We start from the raw sequence: 19,753 nt of genomic DNA, 5'->3' as shown, positions 1-19,753 counted from the left end.
ACGAAGTATCGTATACGATGGTGCATTTCTTGCGTTTCGCCATATCTTTTCTTTTTTTCAAACTTCAATTATAATTGGTTCCCTACATTGTGTATGTAGACCGTCTTTGTTTCAAGTAATCACGTCTAGGCAATGTTCTTTTTAGGGGGATTTCGAAGTATTTGAATCATCCCACTACTGACGCTTCGGTATTTTTGCAGAATAAAAAATGACAGGGATTTATCACTAAAAATGTATTTGTGAGAAATAGGCATATACGTATATATTATATACATATTCAAAAGACGAGAGGATAAGACAAAGTAATAAGACAGGAATCAAACCATCAAAACACACGATACATGAAAATTGAAGAAAATATTGAAGAATTAACAGTACTTACTCAACAAGCAAAATTGGTCTCCAATTAATACAAATCTAAGATAATTTTTTTCATAATGGCAAAACTAATGTAAATTCTAATCTGAAACAACCCTTGTCGCAACGGAAAGAATTAATTATTATCATAGATCAAAATTGTCAGACTTATCATACTTTTGTACTCATATAATATACTACCATTAGGTTCCAGAGACCATTTACTCGAAACTTTATCCCCTGTATAAATGACTATCCATAGGATAATTTGAATATGTTGAACATGACTTATCCAGATGATGTCCTTTGCTCAGCAGTTGTCACATTATAAGCATTAACTGTATACTTCAACGATAAAACAAATATATGAACCGATAAATGTATGCTATAATCCTGAAGTATATAAAAAAATGCTGCAAATTTTAAACTTATAGTAAATGCTTACTTAAAATTAATAAAGAAAAGCAAATATAAATAAGTTTCACAAACAGATAAAAAGGGAACATTTTAGGTCATTGTAAAGTATTTCCAATGACTTTTCAAAAATGAGAAATATTTAAACTTATATTATGCTAATATGATTTGCCAATATGTTTATAAACACCCAAGTGTTGAAATATTTAACTTTGGCTTAAGTTACGTGCATTTACAATGTACGTAAAAATCATGCATCGCTTGAAAACTATTCAAAAGTCAAACGGCTTGAATTCTTTGAAAAACAAAACCTTTCATTACTTGAACCTACGAATAAGAATAATATCACCACTTAATGTACATCCATAGGAATAAATAGAAAAATACCAATCATATGGCAAACTTTGGTATGCTATACACGTATTTCAAGTGGTAACCGCTCATTTACAGCATTAGAACCAAAATAAAAAGTTCAAATATCCATCACTAAAACATTACTTAAGAGCTTTTTTGTGTACATGATACTGAAATAGTATTGATTTTTTTGTATCTGGTTCATTGGTTTGCTTGGGTTAGAATGAATTTGCAGCGGAAATAGCCAGGACGCATATAACTCTCATTACAACGAACAATCGACAATTAACCCCTCCAAGTGTATAATGGACTTCTAGTTAAATTTCTGTCGTCTGTTTTGTTTTGTTTTTTGTTTGTTTATCTTTTTATAGCTATCACTGATAATTTTGTGTGTATTTTCTTGATTTTTGTATTGAGTTCTTCTCTTTTTTTAATATCTTCTGACGAAATTGCATTATAACAGAAATAATACTGGCAAAAAAAGATTAAAAATATATACATATATCAAAATTAAGCTAACATGCAAATGCAGCCAGCCATCAGAGATTTATAACTACACAATACAAAATTATTCTTTGTATATATCTCTAATTTGTTTTAATTTTGAAAGAATATGACTCAATACTATTTCGCTCTCTTCAAGTTGTAAAATCCAAGAAAGCGAGAGATCTATTTCCAAATGGTATAAATTAGGACCTACCCAGAAAGATCATTAAACTTTTCCCAAAGAAAAGTTATGTAACACTTAAGTGAAGCATTTTAACTACACCCATTAAGGTAATAGAAACCCCCGTGCACAAATATACTTTAACACTCTAAATGTGATAAAAAGATTTTTGTAAATAAGTTGAGATTTTTTTATTGTCAGTTGTAGAAAAAAACACTGTCCTCAAAAGATTGATACCTGTTACACAACATTGGTTGGAGATATTTTTGTTTCTTTTTCATAATGCTGTTATGTTAATTTTGTTTTCCAGTTGGCTGTTTACGTCCAGTGTAAATTATTAGTAAATTTGCAAAAGTAAAAATATTTTCTGACCAAGTCAGATGACCCTTTCTTCTTCAAAGCAGTGGTCACGTTTGTCAGGGTTGTTATCTCTTTAAAATCTTCTCCAATACTGTTTGAATATAGAAAATAATAATAAATTTCCTGTCGTGATGTGTTCTTCCCTACACCCATAGAGGCATTAGATCCCGTTATTAAATGTACTTTAATGTTTATGATATAAAATTATTCTCTCAAGTAAGTCAGCTATGTTCCATGTCTTTAAAAAATAGATTTAAAATGAATTAAAAGGTATTGATAGGGGGACATTTTGACGACAAAAAGAGGGTGCTGTCGTGTTTTCAATACGTAGTAGAATTCACTCTATTGTATTTCGCTTCATAGTTTAGGGCTGGATCCAGACGCTTTGAAAAGAATCGGTGCTAGCCGATATTCCGCGGAAAAGAGAGGGGTGATTTGACATTATTAGCCATATTTTGTCAATTTTACACATGAAGAAGACAAATTTTCCTAAAAAAAAGGGGGCCAACCCCCTGCATCCCCTCCAGGTTTCTACTATAGCTTAATAAAGTTTACATAATCAGCACCATCATTACACAACTCACAAATAAACGGGAAGAAAACATGGCAATAAACTGACAAGTTCCTGAAAGGCAAAGGATGTACATGAGGACAAACATAACAGATACTTTTGATATTTTGAATCATTAATATTTTGTTTTATTCTACTGAATTGGCATTCGTTCGTTCTTTCTGTCTCATATTGTTGTTTTGTATCTATTCGGATAAAAGCAACAAGTAATCTTAATAATAAAACAATTAGTCTTTGACTTTGTGGGCGTGTCTTTGAAGCGACCTACGAGTAATTAGAGAATTGTTTAAAATCCGAAAAGGTTGTTTTAAAGAGAAAAATGTCTTATAGGTATTGTCTGGTTTTTCAATGAGGTTTATGTTGAGATATTACATGGAGAGAATTGGATATATTATTGAATTAACTCAATGGAGTGTTTTTTTGTTTTGTTGTTTCAGTTCATTTTTGACCTTTTTTTTATGGTTAAGGCCTTATAAAACTAGTTCACCCCAGATTTCATGCGCCTGTCCATAGTCAGGAGATATTGGTCATTAATGTGTCTTTGTGTTGTTTTATTATTTTTTACTTTGATTTTTAAGGATTGTCATCCATTTACCGTGGTTTGTATTACTTTATTGTCGGGGCCTCCAGGGCTTACTTAAAGGTGTGTTTACACTTAAAGAAGACCTTTTGGTGATATCTAAAAGTACTTACTATTTCATATTTTAATTATACGCTGATGCATTTGTTACGTTTCACCATATATGGTCTTTTTCGTTATCAGGTTTATGACAGAAAACGGCATTTCAAATGTGTCATGTAAGCGCAACGGGCCATGAGTATTGATAGTGGTAAACAACAAGACCAAGAAGTACCATATCTCGACGTTAAATTGGTAAGTTTTTCTTAAAACAAAGGTTCTTCAGGATTATTTAATTGTTTTGACAAGGTAATGCGAAATTATAACCAACTTAGGACCAGTTTACGCTTCATGAACCGCGGAGGGTTTATTAACAATTAAAGCCTACGAATTGCCTATGAAAAATGGTTATTCAGAGGAGTAATAGATAAAAAAGATCCAATTTCGCAATTTCTAATCGATACAAGTGCAAATAAAGGACAGGTTTTTAGTAAAATTGTAATGTAGCTGGAATTATTTGAATAGCGGACTATGGACCAATCGACGTTAATGATGTCAAAGGACCAAAAACATAAACTAACTCGTATTGACCATAGAGAACAAACCAAAATACTTTTAAGTAAACACATTGAATTCGTTTGAATGAACCAATTTGAGTAACTATACAGTCTATAGGAAAACCATTACCTAGTTTTTTTTCTTTGACAGATAGATAACTTGTTAGTTCTGTTCTGTTCTGTTATCAGATAATTATAATTTATTAGAATTCACAACTATTTTCATTCTAAAACTTTAAATTTTTTCTTGCCTTTCCTATAAAAAATAAGAGTAAAACGTTGATTAAATACACGCGTTACAAAATCTACATAGAAATAGACTGAATGCGCCGTTGAAAGTTTTACAAATTTACAAATAACGAGAGGAGAATGTGAATGAGAGAAGTACGTTTCATGGCTTGTCATAAAAGCGTTCATAGAGATTCGTAAATATGAAGGAAAGCTGACTTACTGTTTTCAGAGAGATAGTGTACTATCCAACGACCATCAATATATGTAATGTAATTCTGGAATTATGAACATTGACATAGTCGGATCAAAGGAGATTTGGTGGCCTTCCCGTGTGAAATTACGAGTTTTTGATTTTTTGTTTTTGTTTGTGTTTTTTGTTTGTGCTTTTTTGTTTGTTGTCTGTTTGTTTTTTTTTTGTTTTTTGTTTTTTAAGGGGGGCAATTAAAAGTAGAAGACTCAGATGAAATATAATTCAATAAATATCCATTCGCTATTTAGCATTGTATTATTGAAACAACTGAATAAAGCACTTATTTTTTCACTTGTTTTCGGAGGTAACCCAGTTCTAAAATTTTCCGAGTCCGTCATTGAATGGTCAGTTGTTTGAAGAACCTTGTAATGATACTAATATCTAAAATTTCAGTGGCAGATCCAGGGTTAGATAGCAGGGAGTTGGTAACCCTCCTTTGTATATTGTGTTCATTTTCATGTGTTAAACTCACAAAAACTGGTAAAGATAATACCCTAACACCACCCTCCCACACGTTTTCCGAGCACCTCAGCTGGCACCATTCCTTTTCAAAGTGTTTGGATCCGCCCCTGAATTAAAAAAAAAAGTTGAAATCAGCTTCGAGTAAAAAGTACGTTTTATATCCTAGTTTTATTGTATATGCAAAGAAGATGAATCTCTATCATTTATATACTAAGTTTGAAATAATGGTTGAATAAAATCTTTTATTTGATGCTGAAAAACTTATTAAGTATAATTAAAAGATAAAAGGGCCAGTCTTAATCATTTACAGAGCATTCGGTAATATTTCTCAATAAACTCGTCTGAAATAAACATCTTTACAACGAGAGTTCATTTTGAAATAAAAATCCTCACAGAATACTTTCTAATTAAAAATTTTCAAGTTCTTATTTTTTCCCAATATACCTGCGGGTTGTAGTACATATGGTTTATATGACATCTGAAAACAGTTTAGAATTGTCTTCTTTTCTGATGTAATAGAAACGTAAAGTCACGATCGCAAAAAAGATGGGATACAGTTATAGAAAATAACCAGTTTCTGGCAAAAAAAGGGATGTTTCTGCATGGTCCATTCCCTTTAAAATGCGACAGAAGTCATGTTCGGTCGTCTTACACGTATGAATATATAAATTGTGTAAAACACAGAACGAGGGACCATTTCTCTGACTTCTCTAAGGGCTTCATTCCTTGTATTGTACATGATAGAACTGTTCGGTGCTGGGTTAGTCTTTTTTAGCACTTCTTGTAAACTATTTATTTTCGATTTTGATCTCCCTATGCAATTTGTCCTAATGCTGCTGAAGTTTACTACTTGAAACATGTGTACAGCATACAAATTTTACAATATTAAAATAAGTGGTATTATTAATGATAATGTTTACTTTAAAGCAATAGTATGAGACAAAAAGGAAGCGACCATAGCTTCGTATCGAATTTGCTCAATCAAATGACTAAACTTCTGTGTTTATCCATTTGAATAACGTTGCAATATAGTTGTACGTGTAGAAGGACTCGGTGGAGCCTCTTGATGCTACTCTCCCCTTTTTTGCCATGGGCAAGAAGTTTTGTATTTATCATATGAGTTTTCTTGTATATGTATTCGTCTATACGCATACCAGAAACCCCATATGGATAGAAAACGCTGTGATAGTAATGACTGTATTTGGGTTTAATTTAATCATAGAGAAAGAAGAAAAAACTGAAAACATACGAAATTTGTTTTCCAGGTCAAAAAGGTGAGTTTCATCAGTTGTTCCATTAGGTCCTTCTACAAGTACATGTGATGATAAAGGTTAAGAAAAGGGGTTTTATGGTTCGTAGAGAGAAAAAAAAATTGATGCATATACAGTAAATTGGTGTGAATTATCTAAATGAATACGCGTTTAGTTTATTGACACAAACTATCATAACGTTTATTTTTCTAATATCGTGTATAACAAATAATATTCGTGACTTGAAGTTATTCCTTCTTTATATTTAGAAAATTGGTTATAATTTGATGACACAGCTGATAAAACTCTGTGCTTATAGCTTTGTTTCATAATTTAAAAAAATACATGGAAATCTTAATAAATACATTTTATATTTGCTTTTCAGTGAATTAATTTTAAATTCCTGTAAACTTTGTATTCGTGGTAGTAATAGGACAGTCTTGGGAATACAATGAAAGGTTTTTGAAATACAATGAAAAGAAAATACAGACTGTATGACGATGAAGAAAGCTGTTTTCGCAGCACTCGTGCTATAATGGTCCTATTCTAAATGTCATTGATGAGTCGTGTGTTCATTATTTTACCAACCCAGGGGTCTGCACGTGCATTAATATAATTTCAAAATTGTTCATTTATAAAATATCGATTTGATAGATTTTTTGTTGGTTATATTCAGTTAAGCAAAATGATCAAAGTGCATTATATGCACGACGTTAACTCAGTTAATTGAAAAATTGGCAATGGACAATTGATACTTGAATATAATATTTATGATTTTACAAACGATTAGAACTATTAGAAATATTACTGATTCATCCGCCAACAACTTAAAGATGAATCTCAACCCACCAACTTGGTTGTTTTGTCCTTGCGTCCGTTTGTCCACTGTCTCTAATGTTTTTGTTTGAATTAAAATGCTTGTTAAGATGGGTTTTATATCATACGAGGTTCATTAAATAGCGGAGTGAATAAAAAAAATTCCAAAAAGAGGGGGGTCCAGACTATCATTGGTTATTTTTGTCAAAATTTAGATCCACCACTGCAGCATGTACAACTAGATTCAGATTTTTTTGCTATTTGATTGTATAAAATAAGTGTTTTTGGTAAAAATGAAATGAGATTAAATTACATATACCTTATTCTTTAAACTATTTAGATAATGCACACGAAAGTGATATAGAGAGTATAAATTAAATTAAGAATTTCTCTTTTATAGTGCCATAATTCTACCTGTGGGTAGTCATCGGATTTTTAGAGGGTCTATTTTAGAAACAGTAATGTTTTTCCTCAACAGCAATAATGGGAATAAAAATTAGCGCTAGTTCCTTGTCGATGCATTGACATCTAGCTTTCGTATCATATTTGTGTGAGAATAGGATCTATACTACAGATATAACATACCAATATATATATATATAATTGTTTTTTATGTCAAGCTGGGAAAAGAAAACTGTGGTCCAGATTCGGGGAATAGCAACTCCAGGGTAAATACTGGTCACAAACAAGTCAAAAGAAGGGGGAGTGAACTATTACAAGTTTCTGACGGTAATTCAACTTTCAACTTTATTTATAGAAAAATACACCCACTATATAACAAAGAAATCATCATCAAACAAAACAACAACAACAACAACTACAAACAGAAACGAAACAAAACAAAAGCAAACCAAAAAGCAAAACACAAAACAAAAACAACAAAAACAAAACAAAAACAAAAACAAAACAAAACAAAAAACAAAAACAAAAACAAACAAAACAAATGAAAACAGGCACCCCTAATAAAAAGAACAAAACAGAAAAAAAAGTCCATAAAGGCATAAAACAAACAAAAAACAAACAAATACAAACAAAAACAAAATAAGCAAACAAAATAAAACAGATATTTAAAGAAATCCCTATGTTATTATTTGTCGTCGGGACTTTATCAAATTTTACACACGGTCTTAATTAGATCGAAAAAAAAATAGATAAAAACGAAGTAAAAATCTCACGATGCGCCAAAAATACATAACTTGATTCCATTCTTTGTAGAACTGTTTCAAGACTTGAGCCAGATGCAAGAAACGTGGCTAACTGAGGGTGAGTTTTCTAATGAAACGTACTTATTCAGTTGTAAAAACATGTAGTTATTCATGTTATTGAATGATTTTTTTTAAATTTATGCTCGAAAAGTTTGATTGGGTATACAGGAGAACAAAATCACTAGACCCCCCTAATTTTTGAAATGGCATGAGTCGACGAACAAAACGACGTTGCTTTCCCCATTCCTTTCTTACCCATGCCATCACTTTACGTGTTTCGCTCCCTTCACGGACATTTACCCCAATACTCCGAATGTGGAAGGGAGGTTTATGTCTTGTCTCGCTCCAGTCTAGTAGTTCAAGTGGTTTTATAGTTTGACTGCAGTGTACATTTTCATTTCTGTCAAGTTGGTCCATATTGTTCCTAACTTATACATCAAGTAAACAAATTTGTGAACATTTAAAAAAAGATAACATTAGTCCAATAAAATTATTATTCGTTTCCATCTATATATATTGTTATGTACTCAGTCTAGTGTTAAGAGTGATGAGGTCAAAGGGAAAACCAGCATGTGTTTAGGCTTGGTGTGGCCTGAGCAAATCTTAATAACTGTTGCAGATACAGAAATTCCAAAAAAGTGTGAGGGTCTGCTCCAGTGATTTCCCGTTTATTCTGTATAACTAACCAAACACAAAGAGGATAAGGGAACCCTTTGCCTATGAATAATGCTTTGTATCAGGATACTAAATGAACATTTCTTCTCAATGATAGGTCTTTTTAAAATAAAAAAAGTAACAAAAACAAAAAGTGAATTTAAAAATATTTAATATTTTGTACTCTTTCAGTTAGTATGATTTTTTTTCTGACTTTATAAAGTTTAATACATTGAGTGGAAAGGAAATGATTTAAAGATAATTAATTTTAATGAATAAAAATATAATACAATTGATCAGTTGCTAAGCTGCATTTAATTAGTACATATTTTCAGCTTACTCATGTTTGGAATGTCCACAATATAGTTTATATGCACCCAGGGAGGAAATGAATCCACCTACAAAAGTCTGTTCTGAATTGTCTATAAAGTTAACTTAAACTAGAAAGAAAACCAGAGCAGCTTTTATAGTTTTAACTTGTATACCCCTTCATTTTAACAAATTTCTATGTTTTGTAAAAACACGAATTCATTTACTTTACATGGATTGATAGAAACTTTTCATGGAGACAATTTTCTTCTACAACAAAACATAGAACAAAAGGAGCATGCAACGCCATCCATGTAATAAAGAAATGTGTCTCGTGTTGACTAATCCTCAGCTCACAACTATTAGAATTTAAATAGAAAAGTTTGCTGATAGAGTTGGTTAAGGATTAACGCTATCCTTTGAATTGGTTTTTATCATTGAAAGTTTAACAACGGATCAATGTGGAGAATCTTTTTCAAAAAGGAGGGTGGTACAAGCTCTGTTTTATCTGAATTTGTAAGTTGACTTGTGTCAGTGGCTGTATTAAGGTATAGAAGTTGAACAAATATGCCTTGTTATGTAATTAAATGAAGGTGCTGATTTTTCTGGCCCATTTTGTATTGTCATCATGACTCTTGGATCTGAATTGTATAAATGTGTGCACTGAACAAACCAAGTTCTAAATTTAATTGCACTTTTTTCCTTTAGGAAGTTTCGATGTTTCCCTTTCTCTTTTTGTTTTTTTAATTTTTAATCTTGCCATATATATGTGGTAGGGGAGGGTATGTATTTATCACTTAACCTCAGCCCTGTAACTTTATTTTTACATTGGCACTTGCCTATGGGTACATCCTGAGATTGCATACACGAAGTAACTTTAAGACAGTAAGAAAATCCTGCTCTATCAGTTTGTCCATTCTGTCTTTATATCCATTTGACTGTTCACACATTTTGTTAGCATAACTGATTTTAAACCCCTTGATAGTTAAGCTAAAAATTTATAAGAAAGTTAGGCATCATTTGCACATGAAAGATAACAAATATCAAAGGGGAGATAATCCTACTTAAGGGCTAAATGTCATATATTGTAAGCACTGGTCTTCCTAAACCATGCTTTGGATTTTAATGAAATTTTACAGTATGGTTTGGAATCATATTTAGATGTACATGGAGTAAGATATTGTCAAACCTGTGCTATAGGGATAATTCTAATTTCGAGTTTTACAAGTATACAGTTATTTGTTATGTCAATTTCTCCTAAACTTTGCAGTGCATAGGTTTGATAGAATTTTGTAGGCAGTTAGGGCATCATGTGTAGATTTGCATAATAGATTGTTGGATCTCTGTACAATGTGAGTTATTTCAATGGAGAATCAAATTAGATATTTTATTACCGTATTTTAACTATTAAACATTTTTTTATAGTGATTATGATTAGATAAATTAAGGTAATGTTTTGTTAATCTTGTAAATTTTTGTCTGCCTTTAGTCTGTATTAAGGATTGAGCTTCAAATTGAATTCTCTTAAAAACTATAGCCCTTTGGTAAATTATCTGCTGCATGAATAATAGTTTGCTGATACAGTGAAAACTTATGTGTATAATAATTTTTTTAAATTATTTTTGTGATAGTTGTTTTTTTCATATTTGCAGCCAGTCAGACTGATGAAAGGGAACAGTATGTCCCAGGGTGCAACAGTGGAATCAAGGGAAGTAACTATGGTATGTTTCTTTTTTTATATTATATATGATAAATGTAAATTAATAAGATGTTTCTGCTATAATTCTTGGTAAACTGTGAAACCTGTCATAACCAAACTCTCAATAAACTGGAAATTTATGTTATCATGGACTTAATTATCCCCTCTACATGACTCTTTGTTGAACCTGTACTGAATCATTGAGCCTGTGAAGAGGTACACAGTGTTTTGTATGAGGGTTGTTATTTCAAGGTCAAAATTATTGGTTTAATTATCATGCTCTACATGCATGATTCTTAGGCAATCTAGTACTTGTATTAGGGTATAAAATGTTTTGAATGAGGGATATTATTTCACGTACAAAAGGATGAACTTACTTCTCATCTTCTGCTTCTGTGTGACTCTTAGATGACTTGAATCATTGAGCCTGGTAAGTGTATACAGTGTTTTGTATGAGTGGTGTTATTTCAAGTACAAGACTTAAGGACTTACTTATCACCCTCTGTGCGACTCGTAGACATACTTGCACTTGAAATTTTGAGATTGCAAAGAAGTACACAATTTTTTGAATAAGGGTTGAAATTTCAAGTACAAAAGTATGGACTCTGCAGGACTCTTAGGTAAATTTGTACTCAAATTTTTGAGCCTGGTAAGTGTATACAATGTTTTGAATGAGGGTTGCTACTTCAAGTACAAGATTAAAGACTTAATTATCACCCTCTACATGACTCTTAGATGAATTTGTACTTGAAATATTGAGCCTGTGAAGAGGTACACAATGGTTTGAATGAGGGTTTAAATTTCAAGTATTATCTACTTTGTTTATCCCTCATAGTATTACCACTATCTCTAAAAACGATGGAGATCAATGTCAAATTGCTGTGCTATCTTGTATCGTATCCATGTTTTAAGTTGTGTTATCATGTGTATATAATTGAACAGATTTACAAGTGATTTTAACGCTCCACCTACAGAATTATGGTACATAGGTCTATTAAGGAAGCTTAAATTGTCACTTACACCGTGAAAAACATTTAAATCTTTTACTATCCCTTTTATAGAATAGCCTTTATCAAGATCTTGTTAGATTTTATGGTATCTTAATTCAAATCTAATCTATGGGGATTATATTAAAGATAGTTGAATGTTAAGGATGCAGTTATTAATCCTACAGTTTTTGACTGTAGGTATTCACTGTATTTATCAACAAAAAATGGGTTTTAAGATTGCTTTACAAGGGTAACGGGGTTTGTAGTTCAATATGTGGTGTGGTCCATATCAGTGTCACAGCCTGCATGGGTAAAGTGGGTGCAAGGAGAGTAAATTATATCATATTTTACTCTGTATCATTTATACAAGCAAAAAAAAACATTTTTTATACACCCTGCCCCCACCCAAAAAATGAAGAAGGCGCTATTGATTCTTTTAAACATAAGTCCATATCCCAAAAATACTTTATTATTATGTATTTTATTGTCTATGTTTGCTCAAGTTTTTGCATCAGTCCCAAGTCAGGAACTTCTAGCCTTTGTTATTCTTGTGTGATTTTGAAATTTTCAGTTTTTTGTTATGCATATTTTTGTTTGTGTTAAGTCTATTTACCTGAATAGGTTTATTTGTCATTTCAGGGGCCAGTTGATGGCCTGTAGACCCAAATCACTGTTTTTTTTCACAGTTAAGTAGAGATGTTATCTCTTTTATACACTATCCCCATTTTCAGTTCCTTCTCTGTCTGTTAAAATGCAACTCTGTAGAACCTGTTTAAACCGAACCCTGAGTAAACCAGAAACGTGTCTTGTCCAGATATCATTTGAAGCCGCCTTTATGCAAGTTTTAGTGCATATATATCCTTTTTAAACCAAAAACCAGAAATGTGTTTTGACCAGATATCATTTGAAGCCCCCTTTACGTCAGTTTTAGTGCATGTAGAACCTGCTTAAACCAAACACTTGCCAAAACAAAAGTTTCTGTCCAAATGCTGTTTGGTTTACACAAGTTGCAACATGTTGATCACATGTTTTTGAAAACATCTGTAAAACATGTTTGTCATATGTTTAGGACCACATTGAAAAACATTTAAAAAATATATGTTTCTTACTGACAGATTTATTTTTGAACAACAAGTAAATAACAATCATATGGTAATTAAGTATTTTTAATAGGATTTCATATATTAAGTAGCACTCCAGCTAAGAATCATGCAAAATGTGGTTCATTGGTGAAAAGCCTACATATTTTTATTTTTAATGTTTTGTTTAAAATGCTATAGAAAACAGAAATTAACATGTGACATTTCTTATGACCCATGCTCTTAGGAGATAACATTTATATAGAATGCAATGTAGATTTCAAATGACACTAAAATAGAAACTGTTGAATTTTCAATGTGGATTATCTCCTAAGAGCAGACAGATTGGAATGAATAATTACATATTTCATAATATAGACCCATAAAACAACTTAATAACAAAAAAATAAAAATACGTAGCCTTTTGTGAGGTGTATCATATTTTATAGAGTTAGTATGATTCTTACAAAGACTGCTCCTTAGAAGAGATTGGTTTTACATTGATTTTCAATAACATATTATTTTATGTATTTTATGAAAACATAAATTTATTATACTGGTCTTAAACAAGTGTTCCATATGTTTTAAAACATATAAAAACATGTTGCATTTTGTCCATGTGTAATAATGTGTGTTAACTACTGATTAAATAAATTAAGCAATTTTGTTCTCAATTGTGACCATGTAGTAAAAAATATGCAATATTTTCAAAATTGTCTGTAATTGTCTTTTGAAACAATTTAAAATCTTCTAGTTAATATTAAAATTTTTGAACCAGAGTTTTTTCTCTATACATATGTTTGAAATCTTTGAAGAGAAGGATGTAATTGGTCATTATGCATGTCCTTGTGAGTCTTAGTATTTTTTTTACGTAAGCCTGTCTAAAATTCTCCACCAGTCTTTTGATGATATATTTCTCAAAGGGTCATCTGTAGATTAAAGACATCGTTTGACCTTGTACCACTTGGTATTGAGCCAACAGACATGTGTTTTAACACTGAAGATATGACTTGACCAAATTTTGGGTCCTATGTTTAATTTTGTGGTAACTCCTTTTACTGTAAATATACTTACTGTGAAAGTACTTTAATTTGCGGATACCAATTTTCATGGATAAGGGAAGAAACACAAGTTCATGGATTCTTGAATGCGTGGTTTTGAGGTTTTCAGTATACACATCAATGGAAATCTCCTATTCAATGAGAAATGAATTTCGATGATTGGCCTTATCACGAAAACCACGAAAATTAATACCCCACAGACAATAGTACTTTCACATTATATTGTTTGTGGGTTACTGGATAAATCTAGGAAATTCAGAGCAGGAGAGAGTGCCTTAGTTTCTCCAAGATTCCTCAAGCTGTAATAATTTTTCAAACTTTTGCTTGAAAATTGACAAAAAATAATAAGAGAGGATATGCATTTTTGGCTGGTATTTTTGTTGGTTTTTTTTGTGAATAAATTCAAACAACAAATCGAAGAGTCCATCAAGTCTGTGTAGTGGAAAATGTATATTTTAATATTTATTTATTGGCTCCTATACATCACTAACCCCAGCTCCATTTGGCAATTTTTACCTTTAATGTAAGATATTTCATGTAGGTCCCAATTTAAAACAAAAAAGTTTTTTATTTCAATTTGTATCATTTGAAGGACCACATATTTTAATATTTGTAGAAATACATTGTAGTAACTCTGAGGCATTTCTTGTTTTTTTAATAGACAATAAAATCTTTCTATACTGAGCCCCTTTTAAACTTTTAAATATGTTCAGTTTAGAGAGGTGTCTGGTCTACAAGGTTCAGAATATGCTTATAATTCAAATATAAAGGGACTTTTAAAAAGTGGTTTAGACAGGATTTTATGTTATTCAGGGTTTCGTTCAGACAGGATCCATTGTATAATTTCCTTTTTTTAAATCATTTTTATTAAGCAATGAATAAACTACAAAATTAATGATATTCAAAGAGCAAGAAGGAGAAATATATAAAGAAAACCTAAATACATTTCTGAATCTAACACTAAGGGAATTTCCCACTCACATCTGAAAGGTTAAAAGGTAGTATGGGACAAAGGAACTTCTTCAAAAATACTTTTCCCTTACTAACAAAAATCACATTTATATCCATTGTATTTGTTCTTGTCCAAATATATTTCCTTAAGAAAAATAAACTGGAAGATATTATAACTGAAATTACGAACATTCTGTAAAAGCACACTACAGTATATTGATTGTGGCATGAGCAGATCGGTTCACGAACAAACACCTAGGTGACAGCGTAATGTAGGTAGGTGTCGCCACTTACTATACCGATAATTAGTTTGTAATATTGGAGATGTGAAAAGGGTCCTATCTGAATCAACAAACTGCTATTAGAGGAAAAAAAATTAATAGAAATGGGTGGAAAAAGTTCATATAAAGTTGCAATTTCTATTTACTGAATGAAAATAATATTTATTTAAATGATAGTGCATATTTCCTTTTCTCTCTTAAGGGGTGAATTTGCTCTGCAACCCCCGGCTATTCAGAAATTAAAATTGTTGACTTTATGACCTTCTTTGAAAGAACACAAATATTTTAAAAGTGTTTATTTTAGCGAGTGAAAGTTTGTAGATATTTCCATATGAACTACAGTTTAATTACAGATTTTTGTCAGATTTCTTGTACGAGTTTCGGTAAATATTTTGTCCTTCTTTTCACTCCAAAACAATAAAACCAGGCGAGAAAATTCTGTTTCTGTTTGATGTCAAAACAATAACTTAATGTAAATGTTGTTGCTTGGTTTTCAACTATTCACATTGAATATACAAGTCTAAAATGATTTTTTTATATACCTGCCTTAGTCAGAGGTATTTAGTGATCCTTATGTCCTTTCTTGACATTATTTAAAAAATTAATTTGATATTATATTGATGATAAATGTTATTATAAAATTTATACCATTATTCAGTAGTTAGTGTTAGTGATTAAAGCTGTGAAAAAGGGGGGCCATGAGTAACTGTGACATTAGTTTTTGGGCTTATGACTAACTTTGAAGTGTGGCTGCCTAATATGGTGCCCTGATTTGAAAATGCCAATTTGGAAGTCTCTTTTGTCTGCATTCAAAATCTAAATCTAATGTCAAGAAATAAAAAAAATAGGGGGTATAGAGGTTTCTTTTCATTATATTTTAATGAAATCAATACCTACAGAATATACAAGAAAAGGTGAGCAGTTTTCAACCCCCTTAGAAATTGATTCATTTGGCAAGTAAATATATTTTTTCTGTTAAACTTTTAAATTTTATTTTATGTGTAGAGTTTTTAAGAATGGATTTAGTCAGTGTAATTTTGACAATTTTTATAGCCTTCATACTTGCCTCCATCATATCGTGGTTCTAAGCAAGGCCTGTACTGGTAGGCTATTGCCCTTTGCAATCAATATACTATAGTGTTTATGACTGATCAGTTAATATATAGCATTGCATCCTCTTTCAACTTGTAAGAAAAACTCTAATTTTGGTGTAATCTGTTTTAATTGTCAAGTTACAATCTTTGTATGTCATTGGAAGATTATTCAGTCTCATTGGAATACGGGGGGACAATTGCAGACTAATTAAGCTCGGTAGCGATGAAGACACCAGTCGACAAAGGACGACATAATTATGATGTAGAGTGCGAAATTTGAAGCGGAGTTATCTGGATCCCATCTGATGATCACCATAGGGTGTAATTAATTGTTCTATGATGTCCCAAGAAATACCGCTGGTCATAGAAACCGAAATATACACAACTATCGACATGGCTTAAAGGAATTTTCTTAACAATTTTATCTTTTGACAGATAATTTCTACTCTGAATTAATGAAAGAAGCAAATATGAAAGAAAGTGAAGTTTATAGATTCATTGAAGAAGAATGTTTTTAAAATACCTCAGACATAACTTTTATCTAAATTAATCTGTTTGAAATCTCCTTTATGGCATGATGGAAGTTTTGTTTGATTAACTAAGTTGCCTCCCCTTAAAGGAATGAATGATGAAAAAATTATGCGTAATGACTTTGTACATTTGGAATGTTGACTTTTAAATGAAGCAAAACTTTAAACAAAAATTACATGAAAGAAGGTTAATACTTAAACCCAATTAAGAGACGCTGTGTAGTCTTCAAGTTTGGTTACATTATCTTTTTTTCGACTTTCAGACTCTATTTTTTTCTATTTTTTTCTATTTCTTTTTTCCTTTGATATTTAAATGTTAAAGGATGGATTCACATAAGCCCAAAATAAGCCCTGTACCTAAAACAGTTTAGATAGCATTAAAGAATAATGAAAGGAACCAAGATTCTAGTGGAAATCAAAAGAATGCAATCCAGGGACAAAGGCCAGACATGGAAAAACAGACAATAAAGAACATATAGTAACTAAAATCATACATACAAAGTAACAAAAGTAAATGAGCAACTCAGACTCCACTAAAAACTGGGAGCATGGACCAGGTGTACTGGTAGGGTTATTAAAGGTTATTATTACTGGTATTTAAATTTAGGAATAAATTAAGATAAGAATACTAGTAATGATTTAGAGTGACAGCATAGTCATCAACTCTTTCATCATCTGTAGGAAATGATCATTTTTTACCATATGTAAAAATCAAGATTAAAAAAAAAATTACAACATCTTGTCGTAAATTCATTAGACTGAGGTAGCTAATCTGTTCTAAAAATATGTGAAAAATGAATGAAATTAAATCAAGTGTTTGGGTTTGCAAAACTTTTAATCTCAAGTGTAACCAAATAGATGATTAGAAATTAAATTTTACTCTTTGATTAATTATTAGAGTAATCAAGATGTTTTGAAAAACTTTTAGGCTGTTTACAGGGGTGGATCCAAGATTTTATGGAGAGGAAGAATCAGTATAAAAGGAAACCAGATTATGACATGTTTAATGAATGAATATGATAAATTGCCATATTCAATACAATATTTAGTTTTTTTTTTTGCTTTGAAAATGGGGGGAGGTGGGCGGACACCCATTAGGCAGTCACCTGGACCCGCCCCTAGTTTAATTGAGTTTTTGGTTTTATTCCTTTCAAGCTGAAAAGCACAAGGTTCTATTAAAATGTCAGGAAAACATAATTAAATCAGGACAACTCTTCTACTTTCTGTAATTGCATAAATGGTTAGTTTTAAGTGATACATTTTACCTATTATAAAAAATGCCCCCCTCTATGTTTTAAATAGAAAAGATCTATAACCCTGTAGTGTAGTATCAGTAATACTTAGGCCAACAAAAATATGTCTGTTCCTGCTACACTACCTACCCTAGTTTTATGTGTGTACCCTAAACACAATATTGCCATTTTGACACAAACACTGTTAAAGTCTTGATTGTTTCCCCATTAACTCAAAGTAAACTGTTTTTGATAAAATAAAAAAAATTCCCTACCTACCTACCCGTTTTTTCTTTGTAGTAACAGGAAACAAGAGTTTTTTTGGCCTTACAGTCAAACCTATCTTAGTGTACATTTGCATTTAGCAATAAACTGTTTTAAAAGACTATGATGTAGGTTTTCTATGTTAAATTAACTTGTATATAAAGGCTACCTGTCTTATGTGACCATGTTTTTACCTTCCCTTTATACAGGTATGACTTTACTGTAAGTAAAAACTGTGTGTATCATGACTTAAATTCATAAAAATGTTCATTCAGAAATTTTTATGAAAGAAATTCCTCTTCAACATGTTTTTGGCAACCATACGATAATCTGCAGTTGGTCTTGTAAAAACCAGATGACAAAACACTCATTCAAACGATAATGTTAATAAACCATTTGTTCAAAGGTATATTTTAATAAAGACACAGAAGTTTATAAACAGATCAACCAGACTTTGGCATGGTTTATTTTATGGTATGGAGTTATGGAGTGGAGTCTTGGTAGTAGAACTTAGAATTTATCGTAGGCTTTGAATTTGAAATTAAATGTTTCATTTGCAATACATTTATATTTTGTAACAAAGGAGCATCATACATCTGTTTGTTGGCAGTTAATTAAAAAAAAATACTGTTTATTTTTTTATAGTTCAGAAACCCCACTATATGTTAAATTATGATAAAATGGCTGATTTGAAATAAAAATAAAAATAAAAACTCCACAACACTAAGCACAAAAAATCCAAAATTCTACACCAAGATGCCAGTCTATGATGCTACTCCACAACTCCACTCCATGAAATAAGCTATGCCCCAGACTTTTTACAGGTGGTTACTTTCTCTATGTGGAGAGTGAATTACATAATTTGATGAAATTTTAATGATGTTTTATTCATAGTTTTGAAAACTTTTCGGAAGTTGGTAATTTTTAATGATTACATGCTTGTTAGAACGGATATACTTTGAATTGGAATGTTTGTAGATTTTTACAAATTTTACTATAAACTGTGTGTAGTATTTGAACTACACTTCCGAAGGTTGCCCTCAATGTCACTGATTTTGTATCTGAATTTGAAAAATAATGATTAATAAGTTCCGGGTTTTTAATTGTTTTGACATTAATGTCTTTCTTTTCCTGTTGAAATATAATTTGTATTTTGTAATTAAGGGCTGTAAAGTCTTTTCAAATTGATCCCTAGTAGAATATCAATGCAACATGCTATGAATAACCTCATGATTGTTCCTTTTATTTTTTCTTCACCTTATATTTATACAGTCAAATCTGTCTACACTGAACCTTGAATAAACTGAAAATCTTACTACATCTGACACTTTTTAAAGTCTCTTTATAAGAGTTAAAATGTATTTTGAACCTGTGTAAACCAAACAACTGTATAAACTGTACAAATCATACAGTCCAGTGTCTAGACTGTACAAATCATACAGTCCAGTGTCTAAAATGAACAAATCATACAGTCCTGTGTCTAAACTGTACAGTCAT

The 19,753-nt window shown here is 31.1% G+C and overlaps 1 protein-coding gene across 1 annotated transcript in view; it reads left to right on the top strand.

The window, feature by feature from the left end:
• The window catches only part of LOC148612760 (ETS translocation variant 1-like), a 50,310-nt gene that overhangs the window by 4,667 nt on the left and 25,890 nt on the right, over nt 1-19,753 (top strand). Inside the window, exons 2-5 of the mRNA XM_088594476.1 lie at nt 3,487-3,597; nt 7,529-7,637; nt 8,124-8,171; nt 10,729-10,797. Coding sequence (XP_088450602.1) covers nt 3,538-3,597; nt 7,529-7,637; nt 8,124-8,171; nt 10,729-10,797 — 286 coding nt within the window. The 5' untranslated portion in view covers nt 3,487-3,537. The remainder of the gene's footprint in view (nt 1-3,486; nt 3,598-7,528; nt 7,638-8,123; nt 8,172-10,728; nt 10,798-19,753) is intronic.

The sequence above is a fragment of the Perna viridis genome, chromosome 7, assembly GCF_037379345.1.
Source record: "Perna viridis isolate PV_CMFRI_1.1 ecotype Kerala chromosome 7, ASM3737934v1, whole genome shotgun sequence".
NCBI classification, from domain to species: domain Eukaryota; kingdom Metazoa; phylum Mollusca; class Bivalvia; order Mytilida; family Mytilidae; genus Perna; species Perna viridis.
The sequence above is the reverse complement of the archived record's forward strand: the minus strand, read 5'-3'. Positions and strand labels throughout refer to the sequence as shown.